The sequence below is a fragment of the Blennius ocellaris genome (genome assembly GCF_963422515.1).
Source record: "Blennius ocellaris genome assembly, chromosome: 18".
Lineage (NCBI taxonomy): Eukaryota > Metazoa > Chordata > Actinopteri > Blenniiformes > Blenniidae > Blennius > Blennius ocellaris.
In genome coordinates this window covers 16,118,625-16,134,248 of record NC_137667.1, presented here as the reverse complement: position 1 = coordinate 16,134,248, position 15,624 = coordinate 16,118,625, and the positions used below count along the sequence as shown (strand labels likewise).

The 15,624-nt window shown below is 43.3% G+C and overlaps 2 protein-coding genes across 2 annotated transcripts; one reads left to right on the top strand and one right to left on the bottom strand.

Moving 5' to 3' along the window:
- Positions 1–7,795: 7,795 nt before the first annotated feature.
- mtfr2 (mitochondrial fission regulator 2) lies at positions 7,796–11,625 on the bottom strand. The gene is made up of 8 exons (XM_080514134.1): positions 11,552–11,625; positions 10,991–11,176; positions 9,791–9,895; positions 9,323–9,447; positions 8,875–9,086; positions 8,427–8,772; positions 8,064–8,247; positions 7,796–7,934 (listed from the first exon to the last, which is right to left on the bottom strand). Exons 2-8 carry the CDS (start codon positions 11,060–11,062, stop codon positions 7,890–7,892), a joined length of 1,089 nt encoding a protein of 362 aa, XP_080370260.1. The 5' UTR covers positions 11,063–11,176; positions 11,552–11,625; the 3' UTR covers positions 7,796–7,889.
- A 1,329-nt stretch (positions 11,626–12,954) lies between these two features.
- On the top strand, positions 12,955–14,136 carry armc1l (armadillo repeat containing 1, like; the record flags this gene model as incomplete). Its single annotated transcript, XM_080514339.1, has 5 exons — positions 12,955–13,107; positions 13,216–13,307; positions 13,389–13,566; positions 13,662–13,853; positions 13,936–14,136. 5 exons carry the CDS (start codon positions 12,955–12,957, stop codon positions 14,134–14,136), a joined length of 816 nt encoding a protein of 271 aa, XP_080370465.1.
- Between the last annotated feature and the right edge of the window lie 1,488 nt (positions 14,137–15,624).

Genomic DNA, 15,624 nt, shown 5'->3' with positions numbered 1-15,624 from the left:
TCAACATAATTAGGTGAAAATAAGCACTTAAAGCGAAATGTGTTCCTCCGCACATCATCCTAATCAAAGGGGACGCTGTTCCATAACCCGGTGTGCTTTTCCAGGGAAACGCTCCCTTGAGAAACAGTCACATGCAGACAATCGGTCCGACACACACACACACACACACACACACACACACACACACACACACACACACACACACACACACACACACACACACACACACACACACACACACACACACACACACACACACACACACACACACACACACAGTCGGGCAAATAGCCTTGAACAGCCCGTGTCGGACGCAAGAAAGTGATTAGGAGAAATCACGCGAGACGGAGAATTAAGATAAAAAGATACAAGACTGTGAGAAACTGGAAGAAGCAGGCGGCGAGCCGAGGGCCGTCCCTCATTCTCAAGGATGCAACCTTGGTGAGCCGCAGTTCCAGGATGCAAACGTCATCAAATCCACCCCGAAGGACGAGAAGCCTTCGGAATTTTTTTTTTTTTTTAATCTGCCAACGACTGAGACCTTAATTCAGAAAATCTGCAAGGATCCATCAGGTGGGATCCCTGAATGTATTCATTCGTGAGTCTAGATTGTTTTATTTTGTCACATACGCGTACAACTACAGCAGTGAAAGGCAGCGACCGTCCACCAGGCTCTATGAACATGGAAACAAATGGCAAAAAGATACTTTGACTAAAGCAAACTCAACTCAAATGTGAGTATTTTTTGCCAAGTCTGCTGCAAACACAGGGAAATTAAATCCACTTGTTGCCGCATGTGACTGAACTTACGACAATAACGTAATGAAAGCTTTGCAAATCTGACCAAATGTATATTTTCTTTGATACTAAATGTTCTTTAAAATAAAACTTGCCCAGATTCCAAACACACTTAAGATTCTATTAGGATGCATGTGAATGCTAAAAAGTGCTATATTTTTTAAACTGTATATGAATTACAGTATACAACAATAATAGATTAAAAAAAACATATAAATTAATCTGTCAGTATTTCCTCTACATTCATTTAGCACAACATTAATTTAAATCAATCAATTTAAAGGTTATTATAGCAATATTTGACCAGTGCAGCCCACTCAAGATAAAACTAGACTGTATGTGTGGCCCCTGAAGTAAAATTATTAAATCTTATAAGCTTGTATTGTATATATCTTTATATTGGTTTAGTTATGTGCTTTTAAATAACTATGTTTCTTCCATAACATATTATTTGGTGTTTGGTTTGTACAATATCAACTATAGATAATTCAAGGTCTATTTTTTCAAAATATTAGGTTGTTTGTGGGGGGCTACAGCCATTGTTTTGATAAATGTACTTACTTATATTATACATTTACTTGATGTTATATTATGATCGCATAATAACATAAAACAGATATATTTGACTTCCAAGTACTAAAGTAAACTACAGATAAGTACCCCCTCTGTCGGGGCAGCCTGCCCCCGCTTCTGCAAAAAAAAAAACTCCTCGAGTCTGTGATATAATAACCGTACCGAACGAAAAACTCGGCATTTCCAATTTTGGGAAGGCGTGAAGAGAAGAGCTGAAGAAGGATGCAGTGAAAGCAGCTCCGGGAGAGAAAGGAGAAGCGGTGAGACGAGGACTGTGAGAGTCCTGACAAGAAGATTCTGGCACCAAAGCCAAATGATTCATGCCTCTTTCTTTCTCTCTGACACACACACACACACACACACACACACACACACACACACACACACACACACACACACACACACACACACACACACACACACACACACACACACACACACACACACACACACCATTTTGTGTGTGAGTGACTGGTTGTTATTTTTGATTCTCCTTAATGATTCAACTGTTTTTTCTGGCAGGTCGAGTCGCACGGAACTGGGTCAGCCAGCAGAAACAAATGACCTGAGAGAAAATGTGTTTTTCAGCATGTTTGTTTGTTTGTGCACATATAAACAAGTGATCATCCCTTTCCTTAACCCTGAGGATTTGGATCCTTCTTTCTAAGTTTTGTTGTGACAAACTATTAACACTTTTACCCTGTTTGAAGTGAGGCGATTCGATTCTTTAGTTCTGTCTTGCAATACAACTCCGCACATATGGGGGGCAGTGTTGAGTCGCCGAGACACAAGTATCCTTAATTGTGAAGACACTAAGACTGCTATTTGCAAAGAATTGTACACATATTGTCCATATTTTAGAAATTGTAGTGAGCAGTGGCTCAACTATAGAAATTCACCACACGAACTACATTTGATGAAATGTTGGCGAGTAGGAAAAGAATTGGAACCACGGCACTGGTGGAACGTCTGTAACCCAACAGCTGGATCCAGTGGGAGAAAAACAATATGAACTGGAGCTTGTGGTCCACTGGGGGTTTTGGGCACGGGCGAAGATCTCTTAAAAGTTGTTTTTCCCGTGTCCATTGAAGGATAGCAAATGGTCGTCATCAAACATTAATACGTCACTCTCTGCCCCCTCCGATGGTTAAAAGTGGTATTGCAGGACGGGGCGTCCGAGATCGAGTGGTTTTCACCCATTCTGTTGACTGCGTTACATATTGAACCTTGAAGCTATGACGAGTTACGATGCCCCCTTTTTTTTTGTGCCTCTTTTCTAAATACTACTTCAAAACTCAACACCGGTGAAATTGAAACAAGCGCAAACATTTCCAGAACTAAGAAAAACTCCCCAGGAGCGTCTGCTAATAAACAGACGCCGCTCGACAGAAAATGTAAGACATATATATATATACAAAGATAGCAGAAATATGCATCAGTGCTCGGCCCAGTTTATTATCAGTGTCAAAGGTTTCGTGAAAGCTGGAAAATGGGGAAAACTCTGTGGACCGTCAATCTGCAGCGGACTGGTGCACTGAGGTGTTCGGGTCCGTTCAGGCTCTTACCCAGCATGCGAACTTGTATGGCATTCTGCTCCGACCTTTTAAACGCGACAGCTCCACACCTCTGAGGAAGGGAGGGAGAAAGAAAGGCTCAGATTAATATTTCACCGGCCAAAAATACACACTGCGATCAAAGGGCATCAATGGACGCTGCTGACAAATGGGAGACCGTGTGAAAAGTCACGTTGATCCTGTGAATCTCCAGACACTTTTTTTTTTTTTAACACTCATTGGAAGCATCACACTGTCACAGTAGATTTTCTTTTAAGATTTTTTTGGAATACTTTTAACATGGAAAAAATATTGAAAACAAAAAAGTATGACCTTCTTATCTTAAGATACACATGAGGAGAGTGGGAGGACGATCTCACCCTCTCAAACCTGGAACAGCTCCCTAAATCCTCATCTCACACGCTCCGTCACTCAATCATGCCTCAAAAGGCACATTTTCTGCTTGGTGATTACGGTACGTGCTTTTAATTTGAAATAACTGAAATCCTTTTAGGCCGCCTGTACAGGACAAATAAAAAAAAATGCAAAGCCTTTGTTGTTGTTTTATAAACATTGGCATGTAAGTGCAAAATTTTTCTTAAACAAAAACACAAAAAAACCGATGCGCTAAAAAGTCCGTTTAATCCGTCTCGGCCCCCCCCCCCCCCCCCCCGGGATTCGTCCGCCGCACACTCACTTGAAAACATACGAGGCCCAACGTATCTCGTCTTTCCGCGGCCGTACATTTCAAGTGGCGTTTCATTAGCGAGCGAGAGGACGTGGGTGCGCTTTGTGACACTGACATCTGCTGTCGCAGCAGCGCCATGTCTGCATTTTTGGCCAACAACAGTGAAAAAGTGGGTCAGGCGAGCGGCATCCTGGCACGGCGTGGAAATGATCTGCACATTAATCACATGCGTCCCACATGGTCGTTCCTCATGGTCAGGGTCTCCACTCATCCCGTTTTAGCCTTTTGCTATAATAGCTTGTATCCGGCGCAACTCACGTGCTCTTATTTGTTCTGCTTTTCTGGAAAAGAGTGGCAGTATTAAAAAATAAAAAAGAGCATAATAGAGCCAAAGGGTTGATATTTAGGGTCTGATGGAAAATTGGAAAAAGGGCCACTTCAAAGCAATGAAAGTGTTGACGGACAAACATTTCCCATCAATGGATGAATGAGAACAAGAATGATTTCTCTCTCTCTCTGTCTGTTAGGGTGCAACCCCGGTACCCTGATCTGAGGCCAGTTCCTTAATTACAACTGAGAGTCCTGAGCTTGCCGTCCAGGCAGACTCAGCTTTAGTACATTGCCCATTGAGGTCATCTATTTATAATAGCCAGTAATGGCTGTAATAGTTATAATGGCTCGACATCTGTGTGTATAGTGGGTGAGAGAGAGAGAGAGAGCGTGTATGTGGACTGGGTGCATGGAGCAGTGAGAAGAAACACACACACACATACATCCTGAGAGAAGCCAGGCTCGGCGGCTGAACCGGTGGACGCAGAACAGACGGTTTTGGGATCGGCGCAATCTGGGTTCCCTCCTCTGCAGGAAGACACTCATGAGCGCGTACCTTCAGATGTACGCAAATCCTCCCACTCAAGGAGCGACACTCGCGAGTGTTGCACCTTGAGTGGGAGGATTTGCATCTGAAATGCCGCGTTTTGTTTACTGGCAGGCAGGAAGTGGGGAGATGGAGGCAAACCAGAGGCGATGACTGTTCGCTGATCCGGCCCACGTGGCCGTGGAACGGACGCAGGACGCCCCTCTGCAGCGTTACACTTTACTAGAGAGTAGCGTCTTCAATTACCACACGTATGCACTTGTTTAAGCCCGTTATTGGGCCTATTTGGCAACTTTCTCTGTTCTTGATATTTCTTCCCACTTAAAATGTGAATGAATTGCAGCCATGACAAATCGTTTTTTGTCTTTGATTCATTTGATGATGGGTGAGGAGAAAAAATTATAAATGAATGGTAATAATCATCACCATCATAAATTAACTATGAAAAACCTCCCTTCAGTTAAGAAGAGCTCTCAAGTTTTATCAATTTATAGTTTCAATTATATATTATATTATTATTATGGTATAGTAGGATAATTGTACTTAATACATTGCAGTCTAGATCTGGTGACAATTCTATCCAATTTAGAGACTTTTTAAGCTGGGAATTGTGATTTTTGTTCCAGCATTATTCTTAATCATTATTTAACTGTCCATGGCATAAAAAGGGTGCTTCACAATAACTTAATATTCACCCAAAACATGCATGTGAAGGTAATTAATTAACCTAAACTGCCAGTAGTGTGTCTCTCTGTGATAGACGTGAACCTGTCCAAGGTGTATTTGTACGCCACCCTCACCCATAGCGAGATGACCCTGCACACCCAGTGACCCTGCACACAATGAACCGCTGTCGAAGACCGATGGATCGATTGAAGTATTTCAATGGACGTCCTACAAATGGTTAAATGATCTATTTACATGAACAGATAGAAAGCCGATACTTTTACAGAGGTCTCCGCAGCAAGTCACTGCAACCTTCAAGCTCGCTCATTTTTATTCCTGCAATTCAAACCTTGGTCCCCTTTACACCCAAGGTCCCTCATGTCCCATCAGACAATAACAAAGACAAACAACATATAGAAATGTGGTGGCGGCTGAAATAACTGGCGAGCAAAGCCCACAAAAACACACACTTTCTGACTTTCTGGGCCAGACGGTGTGTGAACTGTGTTGGGTAGCTTAATAAACAGACCAAAAAGGTTTAAGCCAAAACTGTTTTCAGGATTTGTGAGGAAAAAAACTGCTCAGGGGTTATGACTTACTCTACACATTCTTTAAATGTCAAGTGGAGGATCCTTTAATATCTTATCCACGTATTAGGAATATTTAAAAAGTATGTTTAGCTATTGATTGGATGGTTATACTGGATGGAGGGATGGAGGTCTGCAGTGTCCACGCTGCAGGTGGACTGCTGTAAACCTGTCAATACACTGACACATAGCAATAATACATAGGGGCCTACTATGGCCTGTAACACTGCGGCTTATACACGGGGGGGGGACTACCGTTCCCATGAAACGCAACGGTCATTTAAAAAGTCACTACGACTCATATTAGCGACACATTCATCACACAGGGAGTAAATAAATAAACTTTAGTGCTGAGGACGCTTCACGTGTCCTTCCAGGGACGTTTCCTCGGGCCTATTGTAAACAAGTCAGTGGAGGTTTGTGTGGAGGCAGCTGTAAAGTGACGGTGGACGTACCTCGACCATTAAACAGGACATTTAACCATCGCTGCTGCTGCTGCTGCTGCTGCTGCTCGTGGCGCGTGCGTGCGGCGGCGGACTGTTTTCATGTCACGGGGAGCCGCATGCAGCAGGACGAAAGGTGACTGTGTCTCGTCTGACACTTGTTTACACTGAACTATCTCACCTCTCGCCCTGCGGCTCGGTCCCGGACCCGGTTCCCCGTGAGGAGGACCCTGTCGACTCTTTTGAAGGTACGACTGAAGTTGTCCGCGGCGCGTGCTGCTGCTGCTGCTGCTGGTGTGTGTGTGTGTGTGCGCGCGTGTGTGTACGTATCCATGCAGTCAGTGAGCCGCAGAGAGAGGGGAGGGGCGGGGCTTGAAGATTGTAGCATCACTCAGGGCGGGACTTGGGAGAAATTGACCAATCAGAGACGGATACGAGCACTAATCTGACTGTGATTGGGTACCATAAAAGGAGTCTTCATTCAATATGCAAAGTATAATTGTGAAGGTGAAAACTGGTGAAACACAAACTTAAATATCATAATTTTACTCTCACATAGTGTCTATTTAGCTACATGAAACTCCACATAAGAAACCCTGTTCATTTATTATTGATTTATTTACCTAGATTTGAACCGACATCCTTCTGCGCTAATCACTACACTATAATGGGGCCACCCCATGATAGATAAATGTTCATTTCTAACCACATTAAAGACTCAATAAGCACCCTCACCTCACAGAGAAAAGGCCATAGATTCAAATACCAGCGGTGCCTTTCTGTGGGGAGTTTGCATGTTCTCCCTCTCCGTGCACTCATTTCCTCCCACAGAACAAAAACATGCATGTGAGGTAAATTGGTGACCCTAAATTACCCCCCGGTGTGAATGTGTGTGTTTGTCAATCTCGCCATGTTTGATCTATGATTGTGTTTGTCCTCAAAACATTCAAACATCCCATCAGTTAATACTAAGATTAATATGTTTAACCACTTTTTTAAAGGATGTATCATATATATTCATTCATGTTTTGAACTTAGCAGTATTGCACTAATTCGTCTTTTCCATATCCTGTCTGTGACCTTTTAGTTTTTCTATAAACTCAGAGCCAGAATTGCTCAATATAGTTGTTTACTTACTTGGTTGTAGTTCTAAAATGTTGCAATTTACAAACAAAATAAAAAAAACCCAATGAGAGGGAATGTATTAGTGCAATTAAGCTCTTTAATAGCATAAAACAAACTGAACAAAGTTGCATAGAATAGAAGTATGTACATTTCAAAGAAACTATTCATTTATTGTGGAGTGAATGACAAATAATTATAGAAACATGAAAACGGGCAGCTGCAAGCTTCAGCGCATAGCTGCTCAAAACTGTTATTAAATTATCTTTAAAAAGGTGCTGTGGACACAAATATAGCACTATAGATACGACTTGAAACAGGATCCAACAGTGTACAAAAACACGTGTACCGTAACCCTCGCTTACACCAACTGTTGAGAAACTAAAAATAATACATTCAAAATGTAAACAAATCGACACTGATTTGTGTGAGAAAAACAAAACTGTTACAACAGCAAAAGACAAGCAAAAAAAAAAAAAAAAGAAATGTAAAGTCAGTAGCTGCAGTAGGAATCCATTGTGAGGCACATCTGTGGGAGTTGTACGATGTACGACTTGAAACCGTCGGATGTCATCCAGGAAATCAGAGGTGGCGGCGTCCAAGGCTGCGTCGGTTGTGCTGTGGTACCTGGAACAGAAACGCAGCGTTAGCAGCTGACACGGAAATCCATCCAGGTGAGTTTCTCCGCCAACAATACAGAGGAGTGTGTAGAGTGACATCACAACATATCAAATCTCGGGGGTATAAGAAGGAAACCTTGGGTGTTTCTGGACTGCCGAAAGGTGAAATCTCGAGCGAATTCTCTTTGTCTGAGGAAGCGTTGTGGCGATACTGGGAGAACTTCCTTTTCAGTGCTTCAGCAATAAGCGCTGCTGGGTCGCTCAGTATTGCTGTGCCTCCCTTACTGCGTCTCCTCTTGACTGGTGTGCCCCCTGGTGACCTGAAAGGAAAAGGAATAAAAGGTTTTTTATCAAAGCACAGCCCTTGTATAGGGATACAAAAAAAAAAAAAACGAGAGACTAGGTGGAAATGTTTTATAAGGTACTGGATGTTAGGTGAACAATGATATAACTTAACCAGAGACACTGAAACACACATCCTCCTCATCCTGACGCCTACCTCTTCACTGAGCGCAATTTCACTTGATTCAAGTCCTTCAGCACATCCAGCATGGAGGGAATCCCTTTATTTTCCGAGCCCTTGGTTAGTTCTCGGTCCTGAGGCTTGACATGACCCTTATCGAGGTCTTTCTCATTTTTCCTGCGCTGGCGGATCAGCTCAGTCACAGATAGAGCCTTGGTGGAGGAGCTGGAGCAGGGAGGAGGAGGAAGAGGAGGAAGAGGGGGAGGGGGAGGGGGAGGAGGAGGAGGAGGAGGGGGAGGCAGAGCGGCACATCGAGGTGTCGAGGTGAGTGGGGACGGAGACGTCAAAGGTGAAGAGAGGCCGTTCTGTAAGCCACTTGAACCTAAAAGGAAAAAAAAAAGAGTCAAACATCAACAAATGGACACGCCGTTTTACGTTTCGATAACTATTTCAAAAACGTTTCAGTGACGCAAAGCGTATGCACCTGCAGCCGGAGCGGCGGTGACAATCATGGCTATCTGAGCCCGTAGTTTCAGCAGCTCGCTCTCCAGTGCCGTGATCTTCTTCAGAGCGTCTGGACCGGTTGTTGTCTGCCTGGCAGTCCGTCCTCCGCTCTGGGCCCGAGGCGGCGCCGGTCCCCGGCACACCACCGCTTCCTTATTCGCCGTGCTCTGCTTTCTTGGAGGTAGATGGTTCCTGTCAAAACCGCACATCAGTCTTAATGTACGTATGCGGCGGCTCCATTAGAAAACGTCACTTTTGTTTTGTGTTCAAAAAGAGAAAGAGTTCTTGCTACATTTACTTTGGTGAAAGGTATTTCTGTGTTCAACTGAGGAGCACAATAACACACTAGTCAGGCGTATGAAGACTGATGAGTAGAAAAGACCTTACCCAATGAAATTCGCATTTTCCCAAACCATTTTTGCCCTTACCTGGTTTTGGCAAAACTGTCACCCTCATCTTCCAACACCCACATGACGTCAGCAAACGATGGGATCGCTGGCGTTTCCACGGTGACGTCCACAAAGCCGTAAGGTCTGTAGGCGAGTAACGGGACCTGGAAGCAACCGCGGACAAATGTTAAAGGACTTGACTTATGTGGCACACTTCATTTACTTCACGAATCTCATAATGTTGATACATATCGTCACATTCACACATAAATGGTGCCGGTTGCCCAGGTGCACAATCTCCGTAGGAAGAAGTTTAGGGTTCAGTGGACAATGATACTTTAACATTGCAACGACATTGCCAGATCTGTATATTGATTTTTGCATATTTTTACATATAGAAACTAATGTAACAGACATGAATAGAAATCGAATATAGAATTTGCTGAGTTGCAGTTATAGACATTTATGCAATGTGTCATGCATTTGAAAGCACAAGTCGCACGATACCTGAAAGTGGACCCGTGGTGTCGGCGCCAGAGGCAGATTGGATCCAATCATCCGCACTATGCTGCGATACTGACCACACAGCTGACTGTCCCACACTGGAACCAGCTGCACGTTCAATCAGACACACAAGATGAAACCCACGTCGTTATTTAGAAACAAAAAAAATACAAAGTAAGTTGCACAAAGTGTCACATCCTCATATTCCTGCAGGCGATTGACGTGATCAGACCGTAAATAGATAATAAAGAGTACAGTCTCAGAAGAACATTTTGTTTACATTTTTATTGCTCCCTTTAAGGCTGAAAATTATAGCCCTTCGGTTAATTTCGTCTAAATTAGGCCCATGCACGCCATTGTATTTTTCATCTATCATCATCATCTGCATTCTTTTGCTGTAACAGTCAAACAGTAATAAAAAGAATTTCCCTCTAAGGACATCATCAGGGCCGGGGGGCCATGTGTGGCCCTTGAGCTCTGCTTGACTGGCCCTCAGCATGTCACTGAGAAATCCTGAATCAAATGAAACAGACTCTTATTATTGGCTTTATTACATCTAAAACTGTCACAGTTTTCACAATATTAGCCATTATTACATTATTTGTTGTATCTAGCATCGCGCAATTAATGAAATAAAATATAGTTTTTAATTCACTTATGTACTGAGCTTGAAATTTTGAAAAAGACTGTGAAAGAGAAAGTGAAAGTGTCACAGAGCTGCAGTCATTCATAGAAAAGTGACCCATAAAAAAAGATGATCAAGAGTGAATTCTTATTTAGCAAAACTCAAGCCGACTTATGTCTCAGCCCTCGAGTAGAAAATTAATTTAGGAGACAAATCAATGCGCTGTGTGTCACGGGAAGTTATTATAAACTTTTGAAAAAATAAGGTTTGTTTATTTGGATGCATTTTCTCCCCATGCATGTGCAGGTTTCCTCCCAAGGTCAAAAAAACAACATGCATGTCAGGTTAATTTTATGACCCGAAATTACTCCTAGGACATAATGTGAGTGTGTGGTTGTCTGTCTCAGTGTTGGTCTTGGGATGGACGAGCTATCTGTCCAGGGTGGACCTTGTCCCTCGCCCATAGATAGCTGGGATTTGGCTCCAGCACACCATGAAGCAATATGGATGGAAGAATGGATGTAGGGATGGATAGTGAAGGATGCACCGGCACATCAGGGGTGCACCTGGGCACTTACCATATCTGGAGGAACCCCGAAGTATTCCAGCACCATGTGCAGCACATGCACCATGTCCTCCACGAGAGACATTACAAGGGCTTCTTCTTCCTGCACCAGCTGACAATTGCAAAGCTCGTCTTTCTGCTGACTGACTTGGAGAACGGCCAACGAAGAAAGGATGCCACTAGGTTACATACTTTACACCTGAAAAACAATAGAAAAATTGGAAGAAGAAGAATGAATAGAAAGAATGAATACGTGTGGTATCACGCTGAAAACACTACAACATGGAAATGAAGAACTGTGATCAGATGGAGGAAACAGAAAAGTGATGCCGATTGAGGAGAAGATCAGGATGGAGCCGATTCAGAGGAAGACACGACTGCATCCGCAGTAAATTGTATACAATCAAGTGTGAATGCGATAAAAAAAATAAATAAAGTGACAACTAAAAGCCAGTAACCTTGAGTTCGTGAGCAGTGCGGGGAGCCTGGGACGAGCACCGCACCGTGAAAACCTGCAGCGATCATCAAAAAGTAGCGGAGCAAGATGCTGAATAACAGGTCTGCGTTTACTCACCGCCTCAAAACGCTCATCTGAAGCTACATTTCTCTGGAGGGTCTTTGTGGGGGGGGACAAAAATATCATTTACAACAGCTTCCTTTTTCTTCTCTTTACTCACGCGTCCAGCGCACAAGTCTCAAGTCAAATAAAGCCGCAGCAGTAAGACGACCTCTGATTGGCTGCCGGCACACAACAACAGCAAACAGCCAATGGGAGTGCACCGTGTTACCGCGCCTCTCAGCCAATCCAGAGTCGTGAGACGTGAGCACCAAATTTGTATTTTCGTGGACGAGCCGCTTCTCTTCTATGTCGGTAAGAAAGTCTCATTAAAGTCACTTTTACTCGATTTATGTTTCTTTCACTGTAACTTCTCCATTTGTTGTGTAAATGTCTTTGTTATTACAGACGGTGCCATAAAACAACTGGATAAACGGTGTTTTATTAAGTTTGCAGCTTGTCGACGTGCCGATAGTCGTTAGCTAACGTAGTTAGCCACTGTTAGCCAGAGCTAAGGTCTGGAAAACAACAACAAACATGTTCTTTAAAGGCTTTAATCAGCTGTAAATAAACATCATCATATGTTTTGTCCATTTGGAAACAGTCTCGTCTCTTCTTCTCCAGTACAAGGCAGAATTTGACGTTGACCATCTTTCGCGTGGTGTACTTGACCACATTATCATCCAGATACAGATTTTTAAACTATGAAAATGGATTTGAAATAACAGACTTTCTCTGAAGCCAACCACTTTAATATTTCCCCGAGACTGCCAGGTAATAAGGCCTTACCGGGAAGAGATCGACACACATTTAAACAATATCTTTAGTTGTAAATGTCCAATTTAGAGTTGTGATAATGTATATGGGAGAATTACTATTAGAGTCGTGGAACAACAAAGACAAAACACGTCAGCTGTATTACTGACAGCCAGCAAGAAGCCTATTACTAGGATGGTGATTAAAAATAGAACCATCATTGGTGAATGGATTGACGTTTTGTACAAAAATAATGTTACGGAAAAATATAATTTAACTTCCACGGAGAACAAGAAAAGCTGGACCAAATGAGTTGATTATGTGAAACTGATTTGATTTGACTTGATTTGATTGTTGTTGCAGAGAGAGAGCGCTCCCTTTTTCTTTTGTTTGTTTGCTTTTTGTGTGTGTAAATAACCAATATAATTTGTACTCCCCAAAAAATCCTGGAAAGGCAAAAATGGACAAAATCAGATGGACGTTTCACAGCCATGCTTCAATACATCTTTGAATTCCAATGCCTGTTTATGTAAAATGATGCCTGTACGAATAACAAGAGAATTTAAAAAAATTAAACCCTCCGTTTCAATAATCAAGCCTGCTGAGAATCAGTGCTTGACTGTTTTATGTATCCCACAGTTTCAGGTGTGGGGGAATTAGTGAAGATGATGGATGCCCTATCAGTGGTGAGTCAGCTGCGGGACCTCGCCTCGGAGCCACAGAACCGAGAGGTGATCGTCCAGGACCAGGGATGTCTCCCCGGCTTGGTCCTGTTCCTGGACCACAAAGACCCAGAAGTTCTGTTTGCCACATTGCAGGTGGGGAAGTCACCGGACTTTCAGCGATGTCAAATCCACAGCGCATCATGCAGGTGGCCCTCCCATCTCCTTTTATAGTGATTTTTTTTTTTTTCCTTGTGTCGTCAGACTCTGCGGTACCTAGCGGAGCTGTCCCTTAACATCTCCATCATGAAGAATGAACTGGGTATGATGGTGAGCCTGGAGAGCCTCATGGAACGGTGAGAACATCACATTTGGTGTTTCATCTCGAGCCCCCCCCCAAAAAAAAAACCCACATTAAGATGTATTTCTGTTCACAGGGAAGGCTTATCTTTGGACATCACAGCTTTAGCACGGGAGGTGTACGATCTCCTTAAATCCCCCTCAAATCTGGCGTCGCGCGTGCCCGAGACGAAAAAGAAGTCCCAGTTTTTTCTCAACTCCTCGAACAAGAAGGCCAAGTCGGTGACGCTGCACATCAAGGGGCTGGACAGCACGGTGAGCAGGCTGACCCCCCCCCCAGCACGATTTTTTTCTCTCCTCCAGAAGGAGCGAGAGTTCGCTAACGCAGTCTCTTCTTCTCTGCCGTGAAGGACCAGCGGGGCTTGTGTGAAGAAGCTCTCCTGAAGGTCAAAGGGGTCATCAGCTTCACTTTCCAAATGGCCTCCAAGAGATGCACCGTCCGCATCCGTTCAGACTTGCCCACCGAGAGTCTGGCAACGGCAATCGCCGCCACCAAGGTGTTATCAGCCCAGCAGGTGGTGAAGAACGAGGCCGGAGAAGAGGCGAGCAGGATCCTCGGATATATTTACAGACGTTTACATGTAAGAGTCAAGTCTTCTGTAACGCCCAGCTTGTCGTTTGTAGGTTTACGTCGCTCTCAAACCATGTGGGGCAGAGGTGCCGCAGAATTCGTCCCTGCCCGATTACCTCCCGGAGGAGGAGGAGGAGGAGAGCCCGGCGAGGGATGTGGACAGAGCCATCTCGCGCACCGCGGCGAAGGAGGACGCCAGCGGCAGCTGGCTGAACACCGCCGCCAGCTTCCTCACAAAAACCTTTTACTGGTGAAGCGGCAGCGGTGATAACCTGTGGTTCTAGGCTCCCGTCTGTACGTGTGGAAGTTCCGTTGATTCACGAGACACGTTTGTATAAATGTAGAATGTCATGTTAATTCCACTGTTGGAGCTGAAACTTTGTTTTTCTGTCCACTACTTTGTAAATATTTCTTCTCCAGAAGTCTTCAGGCTTTCCAAGTGATTATTTTTTTGCTTTTTTGCAGAAATAAATGTACAAATGATTACAGCCCTTGTTCACGTGCACTTTGTTTTTAAAATGTTCTTGTTAGAAAAGTGGAAGACACCGATCGGGAATCAATTCAAAAAGTTTAATTTCCTTGTCAAACGGTTTTACAGTCGCGTGGCGTCGCTATAAAGGGCTCATCAGTCGCCAGAGCTTGGAGATCTTAATAAAATATTGACTTTTTTTTTATACATAATTTATAGGCTCATGTTAACGGCATGCTCTGTACTAGTGGTAGAGACCCGCAGTTACATAATCCAGACAAGTGAGGTTTATTCCACATACTGCAAGATAAGAACATAAAGAAAGCTTAAGTGCAAAAGTCTGGAAAACAAAGCAGCAAGAGAGATGAAGTGGAACTTCTACACTTGATTCAGTCCGTTTTTTTTCTGTCATGGAAACATGTAGACATTAGAGCTCTTACACAAAATCAGAAATCAATTCCAGGATGTTCAGTGAGTAATCCAGTCACCTCGTTCCTCCTACGGTGCAGTAAGGCAAAAGAACGTCAAACATTAGCAGCGTCTTTTTCTTTTGTGTAAATCCTTCATCAAAAAGATCAAATTAAACATTGTTTTAACGTCGACGTAATTTTTTTGCACACGCTTGGTCGTCCGCCTCTTCCGGCGACCCCATGCGGCTTTAAATGTAACCAATGAAAATAAAAAGGGGCGGGACCAGAAGCCAAAGCTGTTTTCTATTCTACGTCTTGAACAGAAAGAGACGACGGGGCGAGAGCAAAAAGAATCACATTTCATCTGTACAGCAATTAAATAAAACTAGACAAAAAAAATAAAATAAATCTGAAGTTTAACATCTTCATTCTCAGTTCTGGTGAGAACTGCAGTTTTCATTTTGTCATTAATAAACCTAACATCCGTAATACTCCATCACCCCGTCTCACCCCATTAATAACCTCTAGTTTTTAAACACTGTAGACACGGCAGAGTATCGCACTTCACTTTCCAGTCATCTCAGTTTAACTTCGTACACCGACATCTTTATCTTTATATATCTATATATATATATATATATATATATAAATGTTCAAACATGACGTTTCAGTTTAAACGAACAGAAAAATGAAGGAAACCATAAATCGGGTCCAGTTCCAGTCGGGAACTGCTGATTATAGTTTTTACACAACAGAACTCTTCAAGTATGGAGGCTGAAGACTTTACAGCTCAGATCAGTTCGAACATCAGTTTCTCATTTTGTCTCACACGAGTCACCGGAGTGCGGGGGTCCGCCGTCTTC